Source organism: Carlito syrichta, unplaced genomic scaffold (assembly GCF_000164805.1).
Source record: "Carlito syrichta isolate Samal-C Ts95f unplaced genomic scaffold, Tarsius_syrichta-2.0.1 Scaffold313849, whole genome shotgun sequence".
Classification (NCBI taxonomy): domain Eukaryota; kingdom Metazoa; phylum Chordata; class Mammalia; order Primates; family Tarsiidae; genus Carlito; species Carlito syrichta.
In genome coordinates, this window is record NW_007257945.1 from 346,101 (window position 1) to 361,769 (window position 15,669).

The window sequence follows — 15,669 nt, forward strand, 5'->3', positions numbered from 1 at the left end:
CGGGCTCAGGCAATCCACTCACCTCAGCCTCGCAAAGGCGCAGGATTACAGGCTGAGCCACCGAGCCCGGCTAATCTATGATTATTTATACAGAGAAAGCTTGTGTTTATTTTTGTGTATAACACACACACACACACACACACTCACACATAAACACAAATATACATATATGGGAAGGGACCCCCGCCAAAAAAAACTTTTTTTTTTTTGGCGGATGTTCTTCTTGTAGTACAGCCTTCCCTCACTAGGTAAGTGTTCTAGAATCCAACTGGCATCAGGGTACTAACTTGCATTAGTGTCAGAGGCTGTGTTCAGCTTCAGTGAACTTTTTGGGGGGGAGGTTCTTTCAACGCCTTTGCCCATATCATGATTGGTGATTTACCAGCCCATACCATGCTGAGTGTTCAGCAGTTTTTAACCAAAAATAGCATGACCCCTGTGCCTCACCCTACCTATTCACCTCATCTTGCTCCAAGAGCCATTTGTATTTTTTTTTTATTTCCCCAGTTGAAAAAAGGCCTCAGACAGTCCAATTAAAAAGAAGACAAAAAGACCGGACTCAGTGGCTCAACCTGTAACCTCACGCTTTGGGAGGCTGAGGTGAGTGAATTGCCTGAGCCTGCAGGCTCGAAACCCGCCTGGACAACTTGGCAAGACCTCATCTCTACAATAAATCAAAAAACTAGCCGGGTGTGGTAGCGCACGCCTGTAATTCTGGCTACTCGGAAGGCTGAGGTGGAAGGATTGCCGGAGCCCAGCAGGTCGAGGCCACCACACTCCAGTCTGGGTGACAGAGTGAGACTCCAACTCAAAAAAAAAAAAAGTAGACAAAAGATATGAATAGACACGTCTTAAAAGAAGACATATGATCACCCAACAGAGACATGAAAAAATGCTCAGCCTCACTAGTCATCAAAGAAATGCAAATCAAAACCATACTGAGATACCACCTAACTCTAGTCAGGCTGGCCATCATTAATAACTCAAAAAACAACAGATGCTAGAGAGAATATGGAGAAAAGGGACTGCTTCTACACTGTTGGTGGGAGTGGAAAACAGTATGGTGATTCCTAAAAAATCTAAAAATTGACCTTTCATATGACCCAGCAATCCTCCTCCTGGGAATATACCCAGAAGAACTCAAATCATTCTTAAAAAAAAAAAAAAAAGATATCCGCACACACATGCTTATTATAGCACTATTCACAAAGCAAAAACATGAAACCAATCATGCTGCCCATCAAAAATTAACTGGATTAAAAAATGTGGTACATATACACAATGGAGTATTATGCAGCCACAAAGAAGGACAAAATTATGGACTTTGCAGCAATCTGGATGGATTTAGAGTCTATCATACTCAGTGTTCTGTCAGAGAAATAAAGAACTGAGTCCCACATGCTCTTACTCATAAATGGACCCTAAACATTTATTGTAATACTACAAGCAAGGGATTGGCAGTAGTGGGTCACTGCCAGAGGAGGGGGAGGGACACATAACATCATTAAGGGTACCTGATCCCAATCCAGGTGAAGTGATGCTCAAACTTTACCTGTACGGTGACCACTGATGTGCCCAATCCTGAATTGTATTCCATATCTTTAAAAGAAAAAAGTCCTCAAAGGGAGACATTTTGCCAATATGGAATAGGTGAGACAAAAAATGGCTGAAGCAGTAAAAAGCATCAAAACTGACGAGTTCAAAAACTGTTTTGAGCAGTGGAAAAAGCATTTCAATAGGAATATTGCATCAAACAGATAGTACTTTGAAGGTGACTATAGTTTAAACATGTAAGAATAAATACACAATTTTTATAAATAAATTCCTGTGTTGTAAGGGATCTTCCCTCATATATATATACATTTTGACAAAAAATTCCTTAAAATTACAATTTTACATCATACCAGGTCTGTAATTTATAAATGCCTACTTATGTTATTTATGGGTGACTCCACCTCATTGGAGTCAGAAGTGAATAAAATTTCATAGATAGCAGCTACATTTACTTAAATGCCAAACAATCTTCATTTAGAATTCAAATCATATCAAATATATATATAGTAGAACTAACAGACCAGTGTGAGCAGTTTTTGTATTATTAATATGAGAGATTTTATGGAATTCTTTGACATATATTTAATTGTGATCTTTTAAAAAATTCTCAAAAAAAATTTCATGAGTTTATGTGCTCAGGAGAGAATATCCTAAGTTCATGTGCTCTTTGTTATTTGTACCAACTTGTAAATGGCATTTTCCTCTCAATAATAATAACAATACCTAACAAATAATACTACATTTTCCAAAAATAATGAAACTGGTTCTTACTTTAGGATACCTTTAAAATGCTGAACTCACAAACCAGATGTAAAGGACAGCTCAGTGATCCTTGTAGGATATGGCAGTCACAATGACAGAGCAAGAAACTCTACATTCACTGGGCAATGGCCTGGCATGGTGGCTGTACCAGCATTTCATTAGCACATCCTGGGAACTCTTCTTCACCACTGGATAGAATCACTGCCTTTCTCTATTCATTCTTGAATAAATAACACTTCACTCTGGACTTTGTAATTTTGCATGGGTCTAAGACCATGGGCACAAGTCTTTATTTATACCTAGGCCTACAAAATGGAAGAGGTGGGAAGAACTTTCATTGTTTACAAATAAAGAAATTGAGAACTGTGTACTTGACAAGAGAAAAATTCAACATATTTAAACACAGATACTGTTTATTTTTAAACATATATATTGCCAGGGCAAATATATACAATTTTATATAAAGAATAAAAATATTTCATATAAAGAATGAAAATAAGCATTAAGCATTAAGGAAGATTTCTTCCTCAGGACAATGCTTTAAATGCTCTGAATAATTAGTCTAAACTCACAGCAAAAAACCCAGACACCACCACAAAAGATATTTGATATAGTTGGAATTCTAATGGACAACTACATTCTTATTCCTGTTTATTCAAAGACAGATAGATATACTTTTATAAACTTGGGAGTAAAAAATGAATACCTTCTAATCAAGGCATTGTGACCAAAACTCTTATAATTTACAATCAAATATTCAAATATCGAGGCTAATGTATGCAGGAACATCAGCCTGCCCCATTGAATTGACCTTGCAAGTCAGCTAACATCATGCAGTCAGGAGTTGTTTCTGCATGGAAATCATGTCATACATTATTTGTAATAGTACCAATAACATTTAAGAATAAGTTGTACAGGTGTATGTTTTTGTGTTACTCAGCCCAAGTTTCAGCCTTCTATGAGGACTCACTTTACATGATTCTCACTGTTTTGAGATTATTTATTGTGTTCCATCCTAGAGTCTTATCTATTGTCTGTGTTCATGTCAGTTTGTGTTTACAGAAGTAATTGCAAAAGGTGGTTCTTTCATATCTATCTTAGCTGTAAATAAAAACATCACTCTCTGATATAGAAATTTAGTAGAAATACTGTTTTTGAACTGAGATAAATCTATTGCATCTTTTATATATGTACAATAACATATTTCAAACAATTTTCTTTGCATCAGAGTACTTTAACAAGTAGGTAGCCATTTAGCTAAAACATTGTTTTTCAATTTGTAACATCTCTGAAATCAGTAAGAATCTGACATGGTATAATTGACAACATCTTTTCTTCTTTTGTAGTAATACATATAATGGTGGTGCACCTCACATCAATAACATCTTAGAATCAATAAAATAAGGTATTTTTTAGTCATTTCTTAGAATACAAAAAAAAAGACCAACATGAAACAAAACAAAACAAAAAAGAAAAAGCCCCAAAACTTTCTTGATAGCTAAACAGCAGTGCATTTAAAAGCATATAACTGAACACTTTAACTTGAGAAGTTGCTTAATCTCTCCTAATCTTACCTTTGTACGTACTATAAATACACATACTCATGTCAAGTATAATTGAGGAAGCTTCTGATTTTCCTTCAACACTTCTAACGCTCACTTCTACAGATTTTTAAACATCAATTTTGTAATCATTTCACATTTGTTGTGCCTCTTTTTAAAAATAAGATGGCATATATGCTAGGCATTTCAGTTTCTAATGTCAGCCTTAATTCCCTCTCAGAGGGAAACAAGAAAAATATATCATTTGTTTTCTTCTATTTTTTTCTTTTTCATTGCCAATTACCTGTGAGATGGTATGATCTTGTATAATAAACTAACTATATTTTGTAGATTTCTTTTAACAAGAAAGAAGTTAGATGCTTTCAGTCAAAGGCCCTTGCACATTTATACTGTGAATCCCATATAGAAGACAAAAAGAAAAAAACAAACTGAAAAAGAAAAAGTCATGAATAGCAAAGAAAAAAAAAAACTTTACCAGTAGTATTTCATTTCATGACACAAATAATATCTCTTGTCATCATGAATTTTGACACATGTACAGTTTGAGATGGGAGAGAAGTACAGTAGTTCCTCATTTTCCCTGGTTTCTGTTATCTGCAGTCAACCATAGTCCAAAAATATTAAATTAAAAATTGATAAAACAAACCATCATAAGTTTTAAATGGCACACTGTTCTGACAAGTGCAGTGAAATCTCACACCACCCACCCAGTCCTACACAGTTTGTAGCCAAGTTGTCTACACTTCCTGCCCGCTAGTCACTTAGTAGCTGTTTAGGTTATCCAATCAACTCTCATGGTATCCTAGGACTTGTGTTCAAGAAACCCTAATTTCACTTAATAATACTTACTGATAATAATGAAATTATAAGTTATTGTTTTTAATCTCCTACTGTGCCTAATTTATAAATTAAACTTCATCATTAATTTGTATGGATAAAATTGTAGTATATACAGGGTTTTGTACTATCCGAAGTTTCAGGCATCTACTTGGAGTCTGGGAACACTTCCCTCTTGAATTAGGGGAGAATGCTGAAGATTAATTGCATTTAATCTCATGATTCTTGGGCAGTTTATTGGCCAATGGAAGAAAAAGAAAGGCTTTCTTTTTTTTTTTTTTTGAGTTGGAGTCTCACTCCGTTGTCCAGGCTGGAGTGCAGTGGCATGCTCATGGCCACCCAGCAATGACCTGCTGGACTCCAGCGATCCTTCCCCCTCAGCCTTCCAAGTAGCTGGAATTACAGGTACACCCTACCGCACCCAGCTAATTTTTTTATTTATTGTAGAGACGAGGTCTGGCCAAGTTGCCCATGCCGGTCTTCAACCCATGGGCTTAAGCAATCCACTCACCTTGGCCTCCCAAAGTGCTGGGATTACAGCCTGAGCCACTGAGCTGGGCCGAGAAAGGCATTCTTAAGTGTAGTACTTGATAATCCATATCATCATTAATGAGCAAAAGTAGTTTGAAAACAAAAGATCTTAAAAACCTAAAATGTCTTTCCAAAGGGCTCTTACATTGTTAAATCTCTTCTCCTGAAATATAACCATTATTTGTCTTTTTACTAGTAAGCTTGTAAAAAATTTTACTGGTTTACTAGTTTACTACTGTCTACCAGTTGTTGAAGTATAATTTTCCCTTAGTCATTGATGAAATAGAAATAATGACTGGAATGTGGAAAAAGCCCTAGTGATAATTGCTTAGAAAACTCCTTTTTATGCAATATTAAAATACCTTACTGTCCATGTGCCTATAAAAGAATTCAACCTAGAATCAGTAGATTTATTCAACTTCTCAACAAAACATTGATAATTCAAATCATCATCATCCAAATTCAACATCATTCACCCCAAGTAACAGCCACAGAAACAATTTTGTAAGTGAAAAATATGGCAAGACATTAAATATCCCAGAAAAAGTGCCACTTTACATTCTTGAAAACAAAGAAAGGAAGTCCCAAAGTAAAAACCGTCAATTACTGTCATCCCTTTGTTGCACTGAAAGAGCCCAATTATATCACAAAGAACTTTAGAATGTACTAATTTGATTAAAATATGAAAACTTCAAGCTACCTACAGCTTTGCCTCGTTCATAAACTAGCAAATTCTCAATTTAAAGAAAAGTACCTTCTCTATACCCACCAACTACATGCATGATGTAGATGAGTAATACTATCAAAGGACTACTTGATTTTCTACTTATCTTTATTTTTTATGTCTCCTTTCTTCTTCCTTTCAAAATTACTTCACATTCTTATTTCAGACATCTACATCCTTCAGCATAACACTTAGAAATCTGGACAACATGATGACCATCATGAAACATAATCACACTCTACATTGATGAATGGCTATTTACAAAATGATCTCTATCATTTAAAGGAGAAAATGTAATTGAGATTTTAAAATCCAAACAAAATGCTGTGACTCAAATGACACTGACTAGCTATGAGCTTCTAGAAGTCACCCACCTGGGGCAGCATGCGATTTTCTTCCTCCAGCTGTCTTACTCTTGCCTCCAGCTGCCTAACATAGGACAAGGTTGATTCTAAAATTGAAAAGAAAGAACTCACATTATACACACAGGTCTTGTTTGGTGCACTGTTAGGATATTTCTGGCTTGATTTGTTCAAATCAAGTAGTGACTACTTATTTATAGAAAGAAAACAAGAACTGAAGTCATCAAAACTACAAAAAGTTTTGAACAATTTTACGGCGTTAAGAAATGTTAGAGAAATTTATAGGTGGTGAGATCTCAAGATTTTGCACAGCAACCAGCCCTCAGAATATTAAGCATCTTGAAGACAATTATACTCTCTTTTCTCTGTTTTGTGCATTTTGAGTTTGCAATAAGTTGTCCCACACATAAAACTTTTTGTAATATTGACTGTAACCAAAATAAACTGCAAGGCCCTATTAAAAATAAGCAAAGCAAATTTTTTCAAATGTCCAGTTCCCTTCATTCCACTCAAGAACTATTTCAAGTCTTCGAAGCAACATGTTGTTTTCACAAACCTATAGATATTGACTATAATTCAGAGAAAAGTCATGAAAGTGTTGATGTTTCGATTTAGACTGAAGCTTGACTCTGATTTAGTCAAACTGAGTGTGATACAGACTCAAGTTATTCACGAACCCGTAGGTAAACCAAAGGCAGACCTGAAATTGACTCTTGTTTTCAATTCTTCATAGGTTCAGGTGTGTGCTGAAAGCTCAGAATCGGTATCATGCTTAGTTTCTGTTCTATATTGAAACTTTAAAGTTTATAGATTTATGTCAGGAAAAGGGTCACATATCAAGGAAAGTGGAGTTTCATTTTTTGGAACAATCTGATAGTCACCCTTCCTCATTAAAGTAAAAATAATCAAGCACATCATCATAAAGTAACACAGTTACCAAGTATGTACTACCCAAGAACAAACATTTTGTCAGGCACAGTGAAAGCTACCTGGCAGTAGAATCCCTCCAAAGCACATTTCCATAGTTAATATTAAAGCAGTAGTTCATGTTCTTCAGCCTCAGAAACACAAAAAAGCAAGAGACAAGATAGTAGCACATTTAAGAGGCAAGTATTTAGAAACCCTAAAAAGCTGAGGTTAGGATGGATACTAATGCAAATTAATACCCTGATCTGAAATTCATGATGGAAACTCTCCTTCATTACTTTTTATGTGGAAACAGTTTATACAAAGCCAATGTCATTTTTGTGACCTCCAAAGTAACAAGCTAACCTTTCCTCAAATATACAAGATACATAAGTCCTAAATGCAGCAGGTTTAAGATCATCTCTGACCACATCCATTTTCATAAATTGTTTACAGAATGTCCCCAATCACAGATATTAACATAATGATCAACACTGACCTCACACCAATAGAGATTAATTTTGAGTATTTCTCAAATAAGGTAGAAAACACAGGTAGAGAAAACTGAAAACATTTGCTAGAGTTAACCTCTCATTTTTTTTAGATATTAAAATGTTAAAATTGCTTTCTGGACTCTTGCAAAGAGGGGAAAAAAGTTCAGAGCATAAATGAATAGCAAAATTATTGATTTCATGAGTCTGCTTCACTCTAGCAAATGAGTAAGTGATTTGCAGATCATCAAGATGTGAATGTAGATTGCCTGATTTACACAGTTTTACAAGCCCTGCTTTTTACTCTGAAAAAACAACCACTTGACAAGAACCATCCAAGTGAAAAGTTGATCAGCAGTGTTTTCAGTGTTTTATTTAAACCACACACAAAAAATAGAATTATTTTATCTTTTGTTAACAATTTATACCTTCTCTTTATTACCTCTATACTGTATTGTCTCTAAGGTTGCGATACTTACATCAGCTGAAGAGACTCCACAGAGTGATAATTTGAAAAACGATAGTCAGTTAATTCAGTGACTATCTTAATTCGCCATCTATTTATTTTTTTCAGTCTTTGCAGTTTACTTATCTGATGCTTTCACTAAGTCTTTAGAATTATGAAAGCATTATGTTAGTTCAGAAAAAAGTTTCAAATTCCTGAGTTTGAAAAACATTCTCTAATTCCTATTTTTATGTTGAATTACAATATATCTAGCCCAAATCTTCATTCCAAAGCATTGCTGAAAATATGAGCTGAGACAGAAAGAGATAGAGAATATTTTTAAACAGGTAAAGTAATGAAAATAAACAGCTTACAGTGAAGGAAAGCTTTTAGATCATATATTCAACAAATATTTATTGTGCCACTGATTTGTGTCAGGTACTCTTCTAGGTTGGGAACAAAAGAAGGCTAGTTATTGCAAGCTCTGATAAATTCCTCAGAATACAAATTCCCTTTTAGGACCACAAGCCCATACACAGTGTTCCAGAAGTTTCTGTTAATTGTTTCAAGCTCTTAGACTATGTTGCAATTATTTCTTAACAATCAATGGATACTCTGAATTTAAAAACAAAAAATCTCTTTCTGGGGATGAAAAACACAAAGAATATCTGATCTGCATACATAAATAAAAGTACTCGTGCTGTTTTGGGTTTTTTAAATTCAAAAATAAGTTGATTACATCATCATTTAATGGGAGGTGGAATAGGCATGCATTTTTCTGGAACATACTGTCAAATCAGCATTGGTTCCCCAAGTGCCTATAGAAAGAGCCATTAAAAACACACACACACACACACACACACACACACACACACCCCTAATTCTCCAACCATGATGTGAGAAAAAAAATAAGTATTTGTTTTGTTGAGTCCTTGGGATTTCAAAGTTTATTTGTTATTGTACCATAGGTTGACTGAACCTAACTAGTATATATAATCAATAATGGGATTTTAAAATATGCAAATTATTTTTCAAATAAAATGGAATAAGCTAAAGTATAAGAAACTCAACACTTTTTAAAGAATTCACATATCAGTCTCAGTTGATCATTAACAAAAAATCTTGGAAGAAACTTCTCATGGGGTAAGAAAGAAAAGGAGCCTTTTGAGTGCTGGAACATATATGACCATGTCTCCTTCTGGCAAGGGCCAGAAGCCAAAGCCTGCTGTAAACAGTCCCTTCCCCATGCTGTTTTTTCCCTTTTTCTTCCTTTCTTAAGGATGTCAGCTATAATATAAGCTGGTCACCCATTACACACAGGGACGATGAAGGACAGTTGTACATTAACCTAAGGGAAGTGTCTGACAAAAATTGGCATTCGTTTTATAATAAGTCATAAATAGAAAACTTAATAGAATGTACTGTAATTTAAACTGACAATTATATGTTGTACCATTTAATGCCATACATTCTATACCATTGTGTACATTTTATAATCACAGCTTTGTAAAACTGAGATTTCACAATGCCATGTTCGCTTTCAGAACTCTGAAAATGAGCTCCAAAAGAGCATCAAAAAATAGCCAAATTCTCTGATATAAACAACAGAGATATGTAATGTATTAAAGAAGGACCCTATATTCAAGAAACCTATAAACAGGAAAAAGAGGAGGAAAAAAAAGTAAAGTAATTGCGAAATTCAGTGTGAAATCCTCCAAAAGGGGAGTAAAGAAAGAGGTCAATATTGGCTGTAGTTATTACGAAGGAGAAACTCAAGCTAAAAATGGGTCAACAGAATTTTGATAGTCCATAGAGATCTGAGTAGAGCCACAGGATGGACAAGAGCCAGAAGCCAAAGCCTGCTATAAACAGAGAAAAAGGAAAGGAATCATGTGATGGAAGGGAAAGGAACATGGTGGGTGCAAAAAGAGGAAAGGTTAGGCTATGTTCCACACTCACAGATCTGGGAGAGTAAAAAGGCATAGTCACAGTAATCCAGTGCCAATTGGTTTTTAACCTCCACAAAAGTTATTTTCTCTTTCCACCCAGGGAAACTTCTCTGGGCATCCAGACATTAGAAAAGCAAGGTGGAGCAAACAATATTGATCTCAAGATGTTCTCTGGCACATTTTCAGAGAAGAAACAATTTCTCTTCATGTATGTCACTTTTCTTTGAACCTACAGATAAAAAGTTCACAGCACTTCTTGCAATAACAATAAGCGTAAGAAACATGCATAATAATTCTACATCTTCTAAATGATTCCAACTTTAGAGATGGGATGCACCTTAGAAATGTGCTAACCCAACCTACCCCAATCCTTTGACTTGTTTTGCAGAAGAGGGACCTAAGGCTAAGAGAGGGGTGAATTTGGCCCCAACTCCAAGGATTAGTCAAATATATTCAGAAGATTTTGTTTTATTGCTATAACATCACGATGATTCTCATCTTGGATCTTCTAATCATGAAGTGATGTCAGGCTTCTTACACAGAAAGTTAAAAACTAAGTTCTACTTTTTTTCTCCCGATTTTAGATACTCTTGATGGAGCTACCTATTTCTTTGGACAATATTCTTGATTTCATTTCATTTCAAATCTGGAATGCAATCAGTTACAGAAAGTAGCTCATATTTCCCCTCTGTTAGTTTGAAAACACTCTGATCAAACTCTGATATTAAACCTTCTTTATTTCCCTTTGGTTTCTAAAGCAGTGTTTCTCTCCCTATGGAAACATCTATCCTTGAAATCAACCATAGATTACTATGATTATTGTACATAAAAGGTTTCTTATTGGTAGTTGCATCTTTCCAAGATTTGTCCTACTCCTGAGAGCTTTTGATTAGATGAAGTGCTGTCATACCTCCAAAATTTCAAGAAAGAAAATAAAATCTAGTAATGGTCCCCTTTAACACAAACCACAGCATTTTTAAGAGTGTACAGGAAGAAAATCATTTGAAAGATTATAGTGGCCATGAGTTTATAGATGTTAGCTTTTCTGTGGCTCCCTAAGAGTTAGTCTCTCCAATGGTTTGAGTGTTTGCCCCCTTCAAAATTCATGCTGAAATGTAATTTTCATTGCAGTCATATTAAAAGGTGAGACCTTAAGATACGATTAGGCCAGGAACGCTCCATCCTCGTGGGTGGAACTGGTGCCATTAGAAAAGGGTGATTTGGGTTCCCTCTTGCTCTTCTGCCCTTCTGTCTTCTGCCTTCAGCCATGGGACAATGCAGTAAGAAGGCCCTCGCCAGATGCCAACCCTTTGATCTTAGACTTCCCAGCTTCCAGAACTGTGAACCAATAAATTTCTGTGTTATAGCAGCACAAAACAGTCTGTGTTGTAGCAGTACAAAACAGACTAGTATAGTCTCTTTCAGCAAGAGTCCAATAGCCATATGCCTTCTAATTCATAGGCAATCTTTTCAATAAACCCTAAGCTCTAAAGACATGGTTTGTATATGTTCCAAATTAACCCCAATATTCACTGGATTTTTCACATTCCTAACGAAATTACTTCAGAATTGTATATTTTCAAAGTTATTACTGTTCTGAAAAAAATGTGTTTCTCTTTCTTTCTCAGGCAAAGGTCAGCCTCCTACGTAGAATCCGTCTTAGCTCCATAAGTATAAGTGATTACATTTCTCACTATAATTTGATACTTTTCTTATTTAAAAAAATCGTGTTGGAATCAGCACTTTTGGATTTGCCTGGCTATTTCATCCAGATTGCCTTATTAGCAGAGATAGAATTTTTAAAAATATGACTTAAATTGTCCTAAGTAAAAACTGGTATCAAGTCTATCTCTAGGCCACGATTTATAAAGCAAATTCTACTCCTCTCAGACCATTTTCTATGTGCTGACCTGAAAGAGATATGAGAGAGTTATTTCCTCTCCCTCTCTTCCCATGTAGAAACCTGTTCAGTTTCCCATCAGCCCAGAGCTCTTTTAGCTCTGTGTCTCTGCCCATACCTTACCCTAGCAGAATACTTTCCGCATTCCACTCTGCCTAGTCAAATACTCCTTATTCTTCCATTCACAAAATGCAAAAGTAGCTTCCTCATAACTAGAAATGCCAAAAATTGAAATATATTACTTTGTACAATAATGTACTCATGTTGTTGGAGGTGTCCAGAGAAAGCTCAATGAGATGCTTCAAAGCCTTCTACCTGTGTTTGGTGTATTAGGGTGCTTCCTTTAACTCTGAAGGTCAATAATTCTGCAATTTCAAATTCTCCCACCCCATGAAACCATTTCAGTTTTTCTTCTTCTCAACTCATTTGTCAATGAATCAGATATTGGATGTCTTGTGATTTATTTGCCTACTCTCTCATAGAAAAATTATTTTCTATTTTTGTCCCAAAAATGCTCTCTGAAACTATTTCCCCAACCCCCACACAGTGACTGGTGGTGTTCCCTGCAGGGATTTAATGCATCTTGATGATTTAACATTGAAAGATTTCTTCACCCACTAGTTACTATCTGCTGTGTGCCAGGCATTGTTTTGGATTCTGGGAATACAGTAGCAAGCAAGACTGATAAAATCTGAGTTTTTATGTAGCCCACATTCCAGTGTGGGGGACAGGCAATGAAAAGCAAACAAATAAGATATGTTACAAAGATGAAGATGATTTGCACACAAAAGAAACAAACCAGAATACAAGTCTAGAGAGATCTTGTGAGGATAGTTACTTTAGAACGCATGGCCTGGAAGAGCTCTCTGAGAACTAAGAAGTGTATGCACATAAGCCAACTATGCAAAGATCTTGGAGAAGAGAGTTCTAGACAGAAGGAAAGGCAGTGCTCAGACCCTGACTTGGAAGACCCACATTCTGAGTTCAGGCATGAAGGGGAAGTGACAGCAGCTTTAGATAGGGGTCTGTTTGTCTTGTCACCTTCTTCCACTGCTTAAAATGTTAAATCCTTGTGCTCTTTTCAGCTATTTATACTGAGACCTAGTTTTAGGCTCTTCAACTCTTATGCTTTCCTTTTAACAAAAACCTTAGCATCATGTGTGGTTTTTCTCTCTCACACACCCTACTTCCCATCCATTGGGAAGTTCCGTTGACCCTACTTCCAAAATATTCTGAGAATTCAACCTAACAATAGTCTCCTAACAGAGACTTGGTTCTATTCTTGCTGCCTCCTCCCCCAGGTCTATTTTCATTCACAGTCTATTCTAAACCCATAGCAGCCAGGGATTTTTCTTTTTTCCTAAATGCTAAGTCTGATCACATTATTCTTCTTTCCAAACCCTGCAATAGCTCACTACCTTGCGCCACATTAAAGCCAATATTCTTAAAGTCCCACAGAGCTCTAGGTGATCTGAACATCTGTTACCTCTTCAACTTCATACCCTTCCCTCTGCTTCAGCCAAGAGTCCTCCTTTCTGTTTCTTAATACCACAAGTGCTTTTCGGCCTGAGGAACTTTGTCTTACGTATGCCTTCTTCTTGGAATGCTCCTCCCCCAGATAGCTGTGTGGCTAACTTCTTCACCTACAAGTTTTTATTTAAATCACTACTTCCCAGAGAGATTCACCCAGTCCTCTTCGTTTAATCCTGCAACCTGCTACTATCTCTACCCCATACTCCTGATCTCCTTTACCCTTTTGTACTACCTTATTTTCATCAAAATAGCTTATCACATTTTTATCATATAAATTGGTTTGTTCATGTTATGTTTACTATATGAGGTTTCTCTCTCGCCACCAGAATGTTAACTCTGCAAGGCAGAGATCTTTAGCTATTGTGTTAAGTGACATGGTGAGTGCCTAGAACAGTTTATGACATAATACTTTTTTTAAATGAATGAATTGACCAGTTATGTAGACAGTGCTTTGAAAGGAAATTATTAATAGCACAGGCCTACACTTTTAATCATTCCAGGCATTTAAATGAAGTCTAATAACAATTCTGTTGTGCCATTTAAAAATCATTCTATGGAACATTAGTTAAAATTTGGATGAAAACTCTGAGCAGGTTCTCAAATGATGTCAGATAAAACCGTTTGTGGGTAATTTTAATAAGAACGTCTGAAGTGTTCACCAGGCTCAAAAATGTGTGTGAGAGAGAGAGAGTGAGAGCAAGAGAGAGAAAGAACAAGCTATGGCCTGAATGTTTGTGTCCCTCCAAAACACGTATATTAAAACCTAAACCCCACTGTGATATTAAGAGATGGGTCCTTTAAGAGGAGAGTATTTCATGGGGGAACGGGACTATTGCCCTTGGAAAAGAGGCTGGAAGGTGCCCTTTTGCCCTTCCACTATGTGAGAACACATGACAGGTGCTATCTGTGAGGAATGGACCCTCACCAGACACAAAATATGTGGGTGCCTTGATCTTGTACTTATCAGCCTCTAGAACTGTAAGCAATAAATTTCTGTTGGTTGTAAATTACTCAATCTAAGGTATTCTGTTATATTAGTCCCAAAGAACTAAAATGGGATGGAGAAGAGAGACAGAGAAACAGTTGTGTGGGGTCTATAAAATATGAACTATGTCTACCACTAAACGTCCTTCAGTTGGAAACCTATTTAAGTTAGTATGGTTCTGTTTTGGTTACAAATGCCCACTGAAAGGAATTTAAACATCACCTGGACACCCCCTCCCCCAAGTCCCTTCCAGCAAGGGGTACTGAGGGAGCCAGAGCAAGCACAGCTGTGGGCACTGCTGGGACAGGTGTCAGTTGGACATGGAGTGAGGGGCTTTGAGCTGTCAGAAAGCAGGAGAGCAGTGGGCAGTGGTCCATATCAAAACAGGTTATGCATCTTCATGAAGAGAAAAATCTGTCATTTCAAAGAGAAACAGAGTGATGTGCTGCCTTGTTTATTTTAATCAGAACAAAGCCTGAAAATACTGGATCATTTTTCAAGAAGAATTTGACAGAAAAATGAGTGCTGTTCCTTTAGTGCCATGCAAGTGCTGTATTTTCAGAAACATTCCTGATTTTGTTTTATTACTTTCTATAAATGAGTACATTGCTGAATGGACATCTAAAACTTATGATTTGCATATAGGTCAATACAGAAATTAGAAAAATGTCAGGATCTACATTCTAACTTTTGTATCAGAAAACAGTCATGAAAGATTTGTTCAAATCTTTCCTCTTCCCAAAGGAAAGTTTTAAAAATGAGGGCAAATGGCATTTCCTTGCATATTTATTGCTATCCACCAGTTAACCTGTTACCTGTGAATAGGCACCTAAGGTGTTTCAGCTTCCATTTTTTTCTCTCTCCCTCCCTCCTCTTCTCTCTCTGAACTGAGGGTTCCATGTGGCAAGACTTTGCCTCATAGTTCTTTTCCAATCTGCCCTATGACTAGCACAGTGCTATGTGCCAGAATGTGTTCAATAAGTTACTGTGAGGGGAGGGGGGGAAGAGGGGGGAAGAAGGGGACAGGGAGAGAGTGGGGGAGGGAGGGAGGGTGGGCAGTTGGCCCTGTCATTCTGTGCCCAACTGCCTCAATGCTACTCAAAGCTTTGTGCTGGAAGGAGGGAGGGG

General features: G+C 36.5%; 1 protein-coding gene across 1 annotated transcript in view; it reads right to left on the reverse strand.

Annotated features, from left to right (window-relative positions):
• Nucleotides 1-15,669, reverse strand: part of CCDC85A (coiled-coil domain containing 85A) — a 233,128-nt gene that overhangs the window by 40,899 nt on the left and 176,560 nt on the right. The window contains exon 4 of the mRNA XM_008070606.2: nt 6,345-6,421. Within this exon, the coding sequence (XP_008068797.1) occupies nt 6,345-6,421 (77 nt within the window). The remainder of the gene's footprint in view (nt 1-6,344; nt 6,422-15,669) is intronic.